Genomic DNA, 16,860 nt, shown 5'->3' with positions numbered 1-16,860 from the left:
TAAAAAAAAGATTGTAAAAATGACACAATTAAAATATTAAGCTAAAAATATAAAACAAATCTGATTTAAAATTTTAAAACAATAACAATACAAAATACAGAGAAATGATAAACTTCTAATCAGTGTGCTAAATTCACATATGCAGTGAAATATAGTTCAGTATAACATACTATATGCATTGAAATATAGTTCTGTATGAGTTAGGGATTTTGGTTTATTCACTGTCTCATTTTTTCATTACTTTTTCCTTCCCCTTCATACTTTTTTAAAGTACAAACACTGATGTTAAAGCACCTTCACATTTTATTAAATAAATATTAAAATAGCCAGCGTGGTGTAGTGGTTAGAGTGCTGGAGTAGATCCGGGGAGACCTGAGTTCAAATCCCCATTCAGTCATGATACTAGCTGGGTGACTCTTGTCCAGTCACTTCTATCTCAGCCTAACCTACTTCACAGGGTTGTTGTGAAAGAGAAATTTATGTATGTAGTGCACCGCTCTGAGCTCCTTGGAGGAAGAGCGGGATATAAATGTAATAATAATAATAATAATAATAATAATAATTAATAATAAAAATCCCCCAGTGAGGCACTACCTTGGTGTGGTTGTGGGGCTTGCGTGCTCTGAGGAAGGTGAGAGCTATGCCAGAGGTCCAACCATACTGGACAGGTCTCACCAGAGGAGCCAGACAAAGAGTGCCTCTCCCATAAACAATATGGTGAGACGTAACTTTAATAAATCTATACTGGATCGGTCGTCGCCTGGGTCAACAAGGACCGCGCCAGGTGCTGGAGTCCCTGGACATCTGGTGGCAAGTGGGCAACAGGACTTCAGGATCTTCAATTGAGCAACCAGGGCTGAAGACTGCAAAGTTACTGGAAGAAACGTTGCTTAACCGAAAAAAAAAAATACGAAAAATGCCAACAAGGAAATAATGATCTGCTATTACAAGTCTAGTCCAACTAGAAGAGGTTATTTAAAAAGAATGTACCAAATTTGGAAAGAGAAGCATCCAGATACAGAAATAACAGAACAAAGGCTAGCAGACCAGAGAAGATACATAATAAGAAATAAAGTATTCACAGAAGTTGAGCTGGAAGAACTGAAAAGAGCAACACAGACTCAAGATATGGAAGAAGAATTACCACCAATTGAAGATGTTGCTCAGGCGCAGGTGGAGGAGGTGTTGGAAATCGAGGATGCCACTGTTACTGAACTGTTTCAAAATCAAAACCAGGCAACCTCCCCTTTGCCTTCACCTCAAAAACCCAAATGCCGTTTAACAGAAAAGCAACAAGAACTAAAGAAAAAAATAACTGAGCACATGAACCAAACAACCACCAGGGTTCGACTTCCAGCTCTAAAAGCAGTTGCCAAAAAACAACTCGCTCAGGCATTAAAAGATGTCAATACTGCACTTGTAGAGATAACAACCAAGAATTTGCAAGAAACAAACCAACTAATGTACAGTGCAGCAACAATAACAACACAAGAGCTCGGATATAAGATCAGTGGACCTGTAAAAAAAGAAGAGTACATCACCTAAATGGAAAATTAGATTAGAAAATAAAATCTCCAGTCTTAGATCAGATGCTAGTAAACTGAAAGATATGAAAGTCAAGAAGCTGAAGAATGAAAACACCAAACAGTATCTGATCCAAAAATACCACCTAGATTCAAGGAAAATTAGAAAAGTCCTGGAAATAATAAAGCAGCAAATAACAGCAGTGTCAAAGAAGATTTGCAGATATGAAGCCAGAATTACACAACACAGGCAGAATCTCCAATTCCAGTCGAATCAGAGACATTTCTACCAAAGCATAGAAGGAGAAACTGCAAGAAACATAGAAACACCAAATAAAGAAGAAACAGTGCAATTCTGGGGGAAATTATGGGACAATCCAATAGATTATAATAAAAATGCAGGCTGGATGCAAGAGGTCAAAAAATGTAAACAACAAATGCAAGATCTAATAATAACACCAGAATTAATAAGGGAAAGAGCAAAGAAAATCAAAATTTGGACTGCTCCAGGCAACGATGAACTGCATGGCTTTTGGCTTAAACACCTAACAAGCCTTCATAAAGAACTATCAAAACAGTTCAATCACATTTTGCAAGGAGGTAATATTGAACAATGGCTAAAAATTGGGAAAACTCATCTCATCATGAAAGACCCAGCAAAAAGTGCGGTTCCAAGTAATTATAGACCGATAACCTGCCTGCCAACCATGTTCAAATTATTAACTGGAATAATAGCAGATGAAGTGATGCAACACTTATTAAATAACAAACAGCTTCCAATAGAACAGAAAGGAAATTGCCCGAACACCAGAGGCACAAAAGACGCTGGTCAATCAGCTGCTGATTGACAAAATGGTTTTAGAAAATTGCAAGAAAAGAAAAACCAATCTAAGTGTTGCATGGATTGACTACAAGAAAGCCTTCGATTCATTGCCTCACACATGGACACGAAAATGTTTAGAAACAACTGGTGTCAGCAAAAACATTCAGATATTTATTAAAAAAGCAATGAGCATGTGAAGTAAACAGTTAACAATCAATGGCGAGACACTTGGACAGGTTAGCATTAGAAGAGGCATTTTCCAAGGGGACTCACTATCCCCTCTGTTGTTTGTAATTGCCATGACCCCACTTTCACAAATACTCAACAAAACAGGCCTCGGATACCAAACATCTAAAACATCAAGTAAAATCAACCATCTGCTGTACATGGACAATCTGAAGTTGTATGGAAAGTCCCAGTCAGAAATCGAATCACTGCTAAACACTGTCCGTATATTCAGTAGCGATATAGCAATGGAGTTTGGACTAGACAAGTGTGCTGCATTAATAATGAACAGAGGAAAAATAAGAAAAACAGAAGGAATAGAACTGCCCAATGGAAGCAAGATCAAGAACCTGGAAGAGAAAGAACCTTACAAATACTTGGGCATTCTCCAGGCTGATAGCATTGCACACACTGAAGTTAAAAGAAAAATTGGAAGTGAATACATCAGGAGAGTTAGAAAAATCCTCAAGTCCAAACTCAATGGCGGGAACACCATACAAGCCATAAACATCTGGGCTATACCTGTTATCAGATACACTGCAGGAATAATAGACTGGACCCAGGCAGAGCTAGAGACGCTGGATCGTAAGACCAGGAAAATCATGACCATCAATCATGCTCTGCACCCCCGCAGTGATGTCGATAGGGTATACCTCCCACGCAGCTCAGGTGGAAGAGGAATGCTGCAAGTCCATCAAACAGTAGAGGAGGAGAAAAGAGGCCTTAAGGAATATATCAAGGACAGTGAAGAAGATGCACTTCAAATGGTCAGCAATGTGAAACTATTCAACACCAATGAAAGAAAGCAGCCTACAAGAAAGAACAAGTCAAGAACCGAGCAGAAAAATGGAAAAATAAGCCTCTGCATGGTCTATATTTGCACAATATAAGTGGAAAATCAGACATCACCAAGACCTGGCAATGGCTTAAGAATGCCAACTTGAAGAAAGAAACAGAGGGTTTAATACTGGCTGCATAAGAACAGGCACTAAGAACAAATGCAATATAGCAGAAGTCGAAAAATCCACAACAAACAGCAAGTGCCGCCTTTGTAAAGAAGCAGATGAAACAGTGGACCACCTAATCAGCTGTTGTAAAATGATTGCACAGACCGATTACAAACAAAGGCATGACAAGGTAGCAGGGATGATACACTGGAACATCTGCAAAAAATACAAGCTACCTGTAGCCAAAAATTGGTGGGACCATAAAATTGAAAAAGTGGTAGAAAATGAAGATGTAAAAATATTATGGGACTTTCGACTACAAACAGACAAACATCTGCCACATAATACACCAGATATAACTGTAGTTCGGAAGAAAGAAAAACATGTTAAAATAATCGACATAGCAATACCAGGGGATAGCAGAATAGAAGAAAAAGAAATAGAAAAAATCACCAAATACAAAGATCTACAAATTGAAATTGAAAGGCTGTGGCAGAAAAAGACCAAAATAACCCCAGTGTTACTTGGCGCCCTGGGTGCAGTTCCAAAAGACCTTGAAGAGCACCTCAACACCATAGGAGCCACAGAAATCACCATCAGCCAATTACAAAAAGCAACTTTACTGGGAACAGCCTATATTCTGCGTCGACATCTATAACAGCAGCAACAACAGTGACAGTAAAATTCAGCCATCCCAGGTCCTTGGGAAGGACTCGATGTCTGGATGGAACAAACCAGTCAATAACACCTGTCTGACTGTGTAAATAATAATAATAATAATAATAATAATTATTATTATTATTATTATTATTATTATTATTATTATTATTATTATTAAATAAAAAATTCTGTTACCCTCATTAAGAGCAAGGAAAATTATCTATTTGAGTCCTTGCTTTTTGTAAGCACAACAACAGACAGAGCTCTGGAAAAAATATGATTATTCAGATGATACCAAAAAGAAGCTGAACCATACTGTAAAGTTGCATTTTGAGTTTAGATTATCCTATCTAAATTACTAACTTGATCACAAAGACTTTCCTCAGGTTGGGGTGTGGGTTTTTGATGTTCCTGGAATAAATTGTGCTAACCAAGAAATTGAGCCCATCTTTTAATATGGGCTTCTCATATTCTCTTGAGGAGATAGTAGCTAAACCAATGGGAGGTAAAGAATGCATGGTGCTTCTGTCTGTCAAACCCCACTATGATATCAGAGCAGTCTAGCCACTCAATGCAGAAAAACGAGCACAGGCCAAATTCAGATGTAACAGGAACATTGAGGTCTCTTCTCCTCAGTTTCCTCACCCACACATCTGAATTTGGGGGAATGGAGTTTCCGGGGGAAAGAGACCTGTGGTTTCCCTCCCCGAACTCCATTCTGAACCTCAATTCAGAGTGGAGTTTGGGTGCCACAAACTTAGTATCTGCAATGCCAGTGTTATATCCAAACATTCGCACCGCAGTTTCAGCCCCTCGGAACTAGAGTTGAGGGAGGAAGCTCTTCCTTTACTGCTGACCAATTGGCTGTGTGAGCTGTCCTTCTTTCAAGAAGGAAGTCCACACAGCCAGCTCCCTCACCTTTCTGCAGTCTCACTGACTCACTGACTGCAGAGAAGTGGTTCTCCTCAACATTCAAATGCAAACAGGAGAGTGGGGGGAGGGGGCATGCAGAACCACAGGACCCACGGTTTCAAATTATGTCTGAACATAGCCATAGTTTCTGGGCTGTGATTGTGCCATGATGTAATAATGCAGTAGCAAATAACTTTTAGCGCTTGCAAACTGAGTGCCAACACCCAAGCTCCTTGCATTTGGAAAGAAGTGAAAAAAGGCTTCCAAGCCATATGAAAGGATGCACCTCACATTTTAAAACATGGGCACCTCACATTTCCAGACTACTGACATTTAGCCTATGAGAACAGTGGATTTGTGATAGCAGAAAAGATGTGATAGTGTTTTCTGTAGGAAGATTATTGTATGAATACATACTGTACCTCCATACGTTTAGAGCACCACATATGCATTACTACTTCTGTTCTGGGATCAGTCCCAATTCATCCTACATTGTTCTGCCTAGACTTGTACAGTCTACTCTCACCTGAAGCACATCTTTGAAGTTTCAGGCTGCTCAAATACCTGAAACTCATTAACACATTGAACTCATTAAACTCATACCCGTGACTTAAACTTCAACCTTGTATATGTAAGGTTGTGTTCTGTCTTTAAACTGTAGCTCCTTCCCAAATCAGCAATTAGTTTGGAAGGTGACACAAGCACAACCAAGTCCTCAACATAACTACACCTATGTCCTTAAGATACTTTATTATCTGTGATGTTCAAAGCGTTCATAACTACTTTAGTTTAGGGATGTGCGAAACGTTTCGGATACAAAATGTTTTGTACCCAAAACAGCCTGTTTCAGGTGTTTTGTAGACAAAACAAAACACCCATCTTCCAGATCCAAAAGTTTTGTATACAAAACAAAATGTCCCTGTTTCGGCTACAAAACGTCTTGTTGTTTCGGACCTCCATTTTGTGGGGATCTCTGAGTCAGTCTCCATTTTGTGTTTGACATCTCTTTGAATTTCCCACCCTTCCAGCCTTCTAATTGGTGACCTAAATCATGGGCTGACCTGCTGACAATTCCCTCCTTGTTCCTCATTGGCTCTTTTGCTTCTTGCCACTCTTTACTGACCCCACATTGGCCAGGGGAAGGATTGCTAACCCATGGGATGCTGGGTTCTGTTGATTCTGTGGTGTTCTGAGTGTAGATTTTCTGGTAGCATATGAGAGTGGATTCTTGTTTTTCACTGAAAATCTCATATGCTACCAGAGAATCTACAATGAACACCTCAGAAATAACAAAACCCAGTACCCCATGGGCTTGTGGGTATGGGGGTGGTTGGCACCCTATGTGCACTACACAACCCCTCACTCTGGGCAACCCCAGTGCCCCCCCAAGTGGAATTATGGGGCTGCTGAAACCTAAACCTCCATTATTCCCTATGGGAGAAATCTTAGACACGTAAACTTCATCAAATCACAAAAGATCAGCCCTTTGCCCAATTTCTTTGAAATAATTCTGGAAGTTTCCTTGCCCCCATTGGGCACTACCACCCACCACACTCTGCTCTGGTTCATCCCTTTCCCCTTGATTTGAAGCAATACATTTGCTGGAATCTCCATTATTCCCTATGGGAAAGTTCTTAAAGATGTTTAAACTTAAAAAATTCACAAAATATCAGCCCTTTGCCTAATTCCTTTGAAATGTGGGTGGTAGCTTCCACCCACTGGACACTACCACCACCACCCACTCTTTTTGCCCTGGGACCCTTTTTAAAAATCCAAATCGATTCCGATTCGGATTCGGAAAATTCGGCTACAAAACAAAACAGGGCTGATTCGGATTCAGAAAATTTGGGTACAAAACAAAACGGGGGTGTTTCGATTCGGATACAAATCGAAACAAGAAAATTCAAAAATACACACCCCTACTTTAGTTAGACTACTTTCCTGCTGAGAATAAACTGGACATTTTACCACATGATATTGAGGGGGAGCCTTAGAACAGCTTTGAATAGAGAAACACAGGTGAGTTATTTCTTTCCATGGCTTGTTTAGTTTTCCCAAAGTTGACCATACACACAATGAACCATCTGGTGCACCAGATGTGGGGACAAGACATGCATCCTCTCTTAAAGAAGGTGCAGAGTGGGGCTCAGTTTTGAATGTTCAAAAAAGATGTAGGGAAATGATTTGAAACTCATTTGTGCTTCCTCTCTCCATTCTGATTAATTAGACTGTCTGAAATCACTCTAAAACCACAGTCATGTGGTCTTCTTTTTTGTTCAGAAGAAGTCCCACTTTTGTCAATGTGCTTACTCTGTAGTGAGTATGTTTAGGATTACAAACTTAAGAGATATCAGCAATATGTTCTTTCATTGCAAATGTGCTTTATGCCTGGCACAGCAATGTTAGTGCTACAATACCTTAGAAAAACAAACAATAACATGGCAACTATATGGATGTTTGCCTGATTTTTCCAGATTGTTTTTCAATAATGCTTCTATTAACTTCAATCTGAATTAGTTACAAGCAAAAACTATGGAATTAGCCTTAATATGACAATTACAACTAATGGTTAATGAAGCATTTAATTTTTATTACATAAAATAGAGCCACATGCTTCTTAATGAGTCTGAAGATGCAATCACCATCCCATTAAAATCAACAGCAAAAGTACCATTTGTTTTAATAGTCCTGTGCGAAGTCCAAAATGTAAAAAAAAACCAAAAAACCCACCTGTGGCTCTCACAACAAATGAAGGTGAACTGAATGTCATTTGTTATGCTTGTACCAATCATCTGTCACCAAAAATTCATTAATACTGTTTTAAAAATCAGACCCTGAACAGGAAGGTTTGTCTAGAAACAAATATATATCTTACCTCCAAAGTAGTAAGTGTCTCCTGAAAAAATCTGTAATGAAGCATGAGAGGAGAAGGTTCCTTCATTATCTACAACTAAGCTTACACCATTTCTTTTAGCTGACAAAGAAATAGAATGCCACTGTCCATTATGTAACCCAGCACCTATAAGAAAAATAAAACATTTCAAGTAATTTTGCCAACAGCAGCAACAACATGGATTGAGTGGGAAATCACAATATGATAAACATTCTTCAGATAGAGAGAGGGAGGGGGACCAGAACACATTTTATTCAAACTACTGTCATATACACATTCTTTTTTGGCAGTCTCCCCCACCCCCACCCTCATTTTATACCAAAGAACAGGAGATTGAAAAAAACCCTGTAATGCAATTTCCCCCCAGTAATCAGGAGTAGAGTTTTCTAATGGTTTCTGTAATTTTCAATGAAATTCTGCAAATATCTTAGCAAAGTATATATTCAGGTGTGGATGGTGTGTAAACCCTTTATGGTGGATGCATTTATGAAACTATTCATCAGAACATCAATCTAAATTAATGACTGCAGCTGAATATGTCAGTTGTGTAGTAAATTGCATAGAGTTTAAAATTGCATAGTAGATTCAGTATGGGTGTCCCCCCCCCCCCGTGTGCTGTTCAGTGAGGAGCCATACTAAAGGGACAGGAAGCACAAATATTTTGTACTGTGGAATAATGCAGGTTTTAACTAGGATTGGGGGCAAAGTTTTTGACCCCCTCCCATGCAGTGAAACTAGGGTTCAGTAGGGGTTGGAAACCCCTTTTCACTTTCGGGGGGGGGGATTTATGAAATTTTTCTCAGTTTCAAGAGGATGGGAGGTGGCTTATCTAAATCAGAAGGGACATCACAGGGATACATTTATCTTTCTTAAACTAGCACCTGTCACCTATTCAGACTGCGGCAGATACAGCAATGTTAAATGCACCACTTGCCTCACTATCATTACTAGTTTCCTGTAATGCACTGTGAAATGATGTTGCATCACAATGCAACATCAATTACTGGCACATATCAGGACATAAAACTACTTTGTCTGCCACTGCCTGCTGAGGTGACAGGGACTAGTTTAAGAAAAATACTTCACGAACCTTCCACTGGCTTAAGAAAGTCCTGTGATTTCCCCATGAAAGTGTTGAATTCCCTTCCCCATCTTCATCTCTCAATGAAAACACTGGGGAAAATGGAGGAGGGGTTTCGGTCCAGCCCTAGTTCAAACCAATGTAGAATGTCATTAAAAGAGACTATCCTATTGAAGTGAAATTAGGAACATAGGAACATAGGAAGCTGCCATATACTGAGTCAGACCACTGGTCTATCTAACTCAGTATTGTCTTCACAGACTGGCAGCGGCTTCTTCAAGGTTGCAGGCAGGAATCTCTCCCAGCCCTATCTTGGAGGGAACTTGGAACCTTCTGATGTTCTTCCCTGAGTGGCTCCATCCCCTAAGGGGAATATATTACAGTGCTCACTCTTCTAGTCTCCCATTCATATGCAACCAGGGTGGACCCTGCTTAGCTAAGGGGACAAGTCATGCTTACTAGCACAAGACCAGCTCTCAGTAGGTCCTGAAGATCACATTGTGTGAATGGGCAATACAAAATATATGGGCATAATTTTTCTTTGTAATCTCCAAATAATGAAATAAGCCATTAGTCTGTAAACCAGGCCTACAAATCTTTGCCATTGGTACCATCTCAGAGGATGAATGCCCATAATCATTTTTGCAGTGTCTACTCCCCTAGAGATGGAAAATAGGTGATAGCATTGTTGCACTTTCAGCTTTCTCTGTGTCTTCACCCCTTCTTTATCCTACCCCACACATGATTAGGGTAAAATTGCAGTCATTTTTGCGCAGAGAAAAGGGTTAATGTAACAAAGAACAAAGTACTCTTTCCATGGAGGAATCTTTGGAGTGCATTCCTGCCAATTTCCATTTCCATTATTCCTCCAAAAGCATCAATGAAATTTTATAGTATTTGTTGTGATTTTAAAATGTTTAAAAGCTTTTAAAACATAACACTTTTGGCCACTGACCCCAAGGTCAGGACAATAAGAGCATGATAACACACTGAAAGCTGAAAATATTGCAATGCTGTCACCTATTATCCATCTTGGGGGGTGTAGACCTTGTTAAGAATCACAGTGAGCATTCTTCCCCCCAGATGCTACCAACCACCCCAAGTACTATATGGATTATTGTCACCCTATGTAAACTGCAACAGCTCTGACATTGCCATGTTTCTGAATAGTGTATTACCACTTTAATGGTGGAGCCCAGGATGCAAGGGGCACCAACTGTGCGGTATCATTGTCTACTAGACATACACTGTACTTATAACTTCCATGTTTTCCATCCAAATAGCATGAATTTTTCAGGTATTCTACTACTCCCTTAAGTCATCATATATGGATAATTTCAGATAAATAGGGCAAAAATCAATCAAAAAGGCACAGACTTTACATTGATTTCAATGGGAAAGATCCAGCAGCTTCTCTTCTGCATCTAACTTATGGGTTTCCAATACTACTGGCATGAAAATTCTAAGCATTCTACAGCCCCTCTAAAGGATTAGATCTTCAAAATAAAGAGGACAATAGTTTCTCATTTTACAGGCAGTTTAAAAAGGTGCACAGTGGGTCTTTGACTTCAAAGCAGCAGTGGGGCAGTAGGCAGGAAAGTTGTTCACACAACCTATGCTTAGATGATCTGGGGAGGGCTGGGGGAAAGGCAGGGGCCTTTCCCCCAGCCCTCTCCAGACATGATTCAGGCCACTCTCGGGCTTGCCAATGCCATGCACCCACACGACCAGCATGCAGTGGCTCCAAGAGTGGTGCAGGAATGGAAGGAAAGCAGCCTGCAGCCTCTCATGTACCAAAATGCACCATGAGATGAGCGCAGTGCATTGGGGGAATGCACTGGGTTGCAGGGGAATGCCTCGCAACTCAGGTGATCTAGACGCCCAGCTCTGTGTCTGCTCGGGCTGCCTGAAAGTGGCCAAATTTGCTGTCAACAAACTATTCAGGGTGGTGAAACCACAAAGGATTGTAAGGAACTCAAAAAGAATCCAAACTGGGTGAGTGGGCAATAAAATAGCAACTGCAGTTCAGTGTAAATAAAAATAAAATGACACATGATGGGGTCTGAGCTGCTGGTTACTAACAAGGAAAGGGATATCAGGGTCATAGTGGATAGTTCAATGAAAACATAGACAGTGGACCGGGTCTCACGATCAGTGAGACCCAGTTTTCTCGGGTGAGCAGGAAGAGCGGGCTAAGCCCGCTCTCCCCGCTCACGAGTGGGCATGAAGCCCTGAGTGGCCGGATTGGCCGCCCACATGATGGCTGGCCCTGTGAGGGAGCCAGTGGGGGGTGGGGAGACCCCCGGAGCCGGGAGGCGGCTTTTTGCATCCCGGCCTGGAGTCCACTTGTGAGTAGGTGCAGTGCGAAGGCGCGCCGTGGCTACTCACGATCAGAAAAAGCAGGTTTGCTAGAGCGCTCGCTCCGCAAACCTGCTTTTTACCAGGGGTTCGAGCGGGTTACCTGCTCAAGAACCACCGGGCTCGGCTGCGAGCCCGGTGGTTCTTACGGTCAACAAAAATTGGGCTAGCAGAGGCTAGCCCGATTTTCGTTGATGGTGAGAATCGCCCCAGTGTGTGGTGCTGTGGAAACAAAGGCAAAAATCCATTAGGAAGGGAATTGAAAATAAAACTGATAGTATTATATTGTTGTTATACAAATCTATGGTACAACAGAATGGAAAGGGTTTAAAAACATATGCAAGGTGTGGAGGAGTCATCCAATGAAATAGACTGATATGAGGACAGACAAAAGGAAGTATTTCTTCAAACTGTACATAATTAGTCAATGGAATTGGTTGCCACATGATTCGGAAATGGGCACTAGCTTGGATGGCTTTAGACAGATCTATGGAAGTCAAGTCTATTAATGGCTCCTAGTCATAATGGCTATAGGTTGCCGGGGAGATATATCAGAAGCAGAACCCTTGTCAGTATGAATATGCTAAGGGGAAAGTTTGCGCGGAACTGGGAAGAGGCAGGTTGGACACGTGAGGCATGGGCTTGTCTAGCCATACCTTCAGGAAATAAGGGTAATCATGGTCACCATCCAGCTACCTGCTCAAAGTCTTCTGAGTAGACTTTGCATACTGGCTTGTTTACATGTTTTAATAACGTTGTAGCCAGGCATTTCCTGTGCCAAGTTACTCACATCTGTTGGCATGTGTCTCTTTCTTACTCACAAGGGGCATACTTTCATCTCCTGGAATGCATGCACAAGGGGCATACTTTCATCCCCTGTTTATGGGAAGCACCACTTTGGAAACAGAATTCTGGACTAAATAGGCCTTGGGCCTTATCCAGCACAGCTTTTCTTATTTTATACATACCCTAATCTACCCTTTACTCAGCACCCATTGTCCAGGCCCACTCTCCTAAGCAAATCACCATTCCCTGAGACTGAAACTCCCCATATCTTCATCAAATTACTACTATTACTGCTACTATGGATATTTATATACCGCTCTTCAACCAATGTTCTCAGAGCAGTTTACACAGAAAAATAAATAATACATAAATAAGATGGCTCTCTGTCCCCAAAGGGCTCACAATCTAAAAAGAAACATAAGGTTGACACCAGCAACAGCCACTGGAGGGATGCTCTGCTGGGGTTGGTTTGGGCCAGTTGCTCCCCCACCCTGTCCCCAATAAATAAAGAGAATCACCAATTTTCAAAAGATGCCTTTTTACTCTGCAGGGGTCTTGCTTAGTTAGCAGGGGTCTGATCATTGTACACATTGTACTACTCATTGTACTCTGCAGCCCAGTAGCTGAATCACATCCCTTTCCTTTAAAGGATGACCCACTAATCTAATATGTCACTGTTGGAAATTGAAGGTATCTAGCCAGAGGTATAAATTAGAGCCAGTGTGTGAAGGCCTGGGATCTAGGAGGAAGTTCTAATGTTGCCAGACAAGGTGAAGACAAAGTGGAACTTCATCCTCAATATACTTAAAAGGCTGGTCAAGTTGCATCATGCTTTTTATGTGGAAAATATTGTGGTAGAGCATACACTGATCAGCAAGCAAGCAGTGGCTGATCCTGTTTCAGGTGGTAATGGTTCTTTAACTATTAATGAACATCACTGAGGGATTCATGTTATACCACCAGTCTTGGACAAATCATTCCCTTCATCAACATGTTCAAGGGGAAGATGGAACTGTTTTGTGCTTAGAACAATGTTTCCCGGTTGCCATCAGAATCATGACACCACACCATTCCAGGCACTGAACTGGCTTGAGCAGCTGATACTCTTAATAATAAACCCTGCCACTTTCAGGATATTCTAACCTGCCTCTTGAGATTGGATTGAGTGCCACCAGACTGCCAGTCTAAAAGACTCATACTGGTCAAGAAAATGCCCACCAAAGGTCTGACTTCCTCTCCTGCCACAGCTTATCTTGTATTACTCTCACTCCGTTTCTTATTGGGGTACAGGCCCAAAATGTCAGCCTGTTAAATGCTTATCAGCCATCTCCTCTCTCCTTGGGGAGAGGCTCTTCCTATTTTTGTGACTGAGGGGCCAAAATGCTAGCTGCATTCGCTCAAATGTCAGCCAAACAGTGCTTTCTCCCTGTATATGAGAGGAATTGCAAATAAAGTCGGGTATGGGTGGGAAAAAAAATGGCCTAATTATCTAAAGACTTGCTTTTAGACTACCATCCTTCTCAAAATTTGATGACCAACTTGCAAAATAAGTTGCACAGGGAAATTATATAAAAACAACCCATTTGCAACAGAAGGTCTTGGTTTATTGTAAGTTAATCATTCATGAATTAATATAGGCCATTTTCTTCTTTTTTATGTGGACAAAAAAACTTTATAAATCTCTGGTAATGAAGTCTCAGAGCTATGGTCAAAGTAATATGCTCTGATTTAATTATCACATATTGTATGTGTGAAAGCCAGGTCATAAGTCTTTGCCTGTAGGGGAACAAACCTGTCCAACCATCTATAATTTAATTACTCAATCTCTAAATGCAGACTTGATTTGCTCCAATGAATGTAGCTACAATAAATACTTCAAACATGCAAAAGGAAAAAAGTTCACTGTGTGGTTTTGTTAGATAACTTTCTGCTGAGAAAAGCAGGAGACTTACTGAAAGATTTAACACTTGGCAATTGCATGAGCAAACGTAAACTTGAATTTGCAACCACAGGGGATTTTTGCCTTAACCACATTGTACAATAATAAATTCTACTTTAACATAACTCTTTGATTTTCGTTGTGAGGATTTTCAAGTTTAAGAATATTTTATAGATTTTGATTTGTGTTTGTAGTTGAGTAGTTTGTCAGAAAAGCGTGTCAGTAAGCCAGTTAGAAATGACAGCGCATTCCACAAACCTGTTAAAGAGACACTGAACTAAGATTGTGTCATTAACATGCATGTAATTGAGCTGTGATTTAAACTGCTCTGGAGGAAGTCAGATACATCACAGTAAACTGCACATCAGTGACACTCTTACCATGGAATTAACATTTTCAGATGGTGAGCCCAGGGAAGCCTGTTTGTTATAAATTGGCACACTCTCTGCATTATTTATTTGAGTTGGTTAGCATACATTGCAGCAGATCCTGTTGCTACTAAAATCAATGTCAAAGACTCCATTTTATGATGAACCTTTATGTAAATCATCAGCGTGGCATCGGAATGAGGCTGGCACACTGTCAATTATTTCAAATTTTAGACTGTAGCTACCATTCATTACTGAGACTTGTAAAAGATTCAAGCACTTACTGAAAAACAGGAGTTTTAACATGCTTTCTATGGGACACAGTTATTTAAATAAGAAGACAAAGATAACATCTAAACAAGAGTTGAATATAAAAGATGATACTAGCACATTGCTTAGGATAGAACAGTGATTTCTGGCCTAAGAAGATGCATTGTGTTCAGGAGAACCCCATGGGGGCTCCGTTCTGCTGAGGGGGGGGCACACAGATAGTGAATCCCTTAATAACGGGGCATTAGGGCAATGGGAATCAGGGGGCTAGCTTCCCAGATGCAGAAAATTGGCCCAAAATCAGCTGAAAAATGGCAGGTTTTCCCCAGTTCCTCCAATCACCCCCAAAGGTGCCCTGCCATGTTGCACCATTGCCCACGGGGCCAAAAATCGGCTAAAAATCATGCTTCTTGCCTTCCATTTTGAGCAATAAAATGGGTCCTGATCTTTTTGACAGTCAAAATGGTGGCCAGAAATGACCTTTGAAGTCCTATGAAATGACCTATAAAGCCCTAAACAGCTTAGGCCCTGGGTATTTAAGAGAACATCTTCGTTATGAACCCCACCGTCCATTGAGATCATCAGGAGAGGTCCATCTGCATTTGCCACCAGTTCGTCTGGTGGCTATTCAGGGATGAGCCTTCTCCGTTGCTGCCCCGAGGCTTTGAAATGCGCTTCCTAGTGAAATAAGAGCCTTCCCATCTCTGGCAATTTTTAAAAAGTTTTTAAAGATGCACCTGTTCACACAGGCTTTTAACTGATACTGTTTTGATTGTTTTTAATGTTGTTTTAGAATATTGTTTTAACAATTTTAAGTTGTCATATTTTAAATTTCTTGTTTTTGTTTTTAACTAATGTTTTAATGTTGTTTTTATTTTGTTGTAAACCTCCCAGAGATGTAAGTTTTGGGTGGCATGAAAATATGTTAAATAAATAAATAAATATAAATATAAATATAAATATAAATATATATATATATATATATATATAAAAAATTTCTGGCCACTCCCGACCCGTGGATTTGTGGGTTTAATCCTTTTTGTCCACTCCCCCCCCCCCACGTATACTGAGGTCGAGTGCCAATTACCCGACCGTGGATATGCAAAACCGCAAGTGCTGGACCAGCGAATAGCAAGGTCTTCTTGTATTACCATTGGCCTCATTTGCGACTTTAATCGGGTCACTTACATCCCTGGTCAAACAACAGACTTAATTTCTGGATAAGTTCATAAAGACCAGCATGCTGTCCCCAACAGTGGTCAAGTCAAACTGCCTGGGAAACCTGTAAGCAGGATTTATTATGTATTCTGTATTGAATATTGTAACACTGTGCACAGTACAACACATTCTTTATCCAAATGTACTGGCAGGAATTCAAAGTAGTCAGACAATCAGCTTTGATAGTAAGTGCTATGTTCAGAGCGATATGGCAGCATGTGAAACACTGTTAATTCAGATATGCTGTTCTATTGAAATGTTACATTCTAGCAGAATTTAGTGTACCCATTTAACAAAAGGGGGAAAGAGGGACAAACCCAAACCCCTTCATAAAAGAACCAAGTAGTTCTAATTAGAACTGAATGAAGCCTATTTTTCAGTACTTTCAACACTGAACTTGGATTTTTATCTTAGAGAAAACACACAGGCCAACATTAATATTAATGAACTGCCAGTGCTCTTAGAGATGCACCAGTGTTTGGGGCAAATTCCAGACCAAAGCAGCATAGCGCTCATGGAGAACAGAATTTTAGTAACCTCCCTTTCCCAAAAAAGTACTCTGTGTCATCCAAAATATGTGCCTATGGGTTGTGTGACTCTCAGCTACATGTTTTCAGGTTCCACAGAGGGAATTTCTGGGGAAAGGGGAACTTACTGAAATTTGCCCTTCCCTTCACACAAGTACTGGTGCTGAGTTAGTTGATCCCATCCACAATTCCAGCACATCTCATGGAGCACCACCACTTCATTAATTAGGATGTCAACCATGAGTTATAGAGGAGAAGTGATGATGAGTTGGGTAGCTGCTATCCTGTTTCAAGATGCTGAATTACAATTGAGATTTCTCTATCAGGAGA

The 16,860-nt window shown here is 40.6% G+C and overlaps 1 protein-coding gene across 5 annotated transcripts in view; it reads right to left on the bottom strand.

Moving 5' to 3' along the window:
* The window catches only part of CNTNAP4 (contactin associated protein family member 4), a 420,639-nt gene that overhangs the window by 120,879 nt on the left and 282,900 nt on the right, over positions 1–16,860 (bottom strand). For all 5 annotated transcript variants that reach the window (XR_008316516.1, XM_053297596.1, XM_053297597.1 and 2 more), the window contains one exon: positions 7,966–8,109. Coding sequence is in view for 4 of the 5 variants with exons in the window: in XM_053297596.1 (XP_053153571.1) it covers positions 7,966–8,109 (144 nt within the window). In the remaining variant the exon portion in view is untranslated. The remainder of the gene's footprint in view (positions 1–7,965; positions 8,110–16,860) is intronic.

Source organism: Hemicordylus capensis, chromosome 2, assembly GCF_027244095.1.
Source record: "Hemicordylus capensis ecotype Gifberg chromosome 2, rHemCap1.1.pri, whole genome shotgun sequence".
Taxonomy (NCBI): domain Eukaryota; kingdom Metazoa; phylum Chordata; class Lepidosauria; order Squamata; family Cordylidae; genus Hemicordylus; species Hemicordylus capensis.
This window is presented reverse-complemented; position numbering and strand designations above follow the sequence as displayed.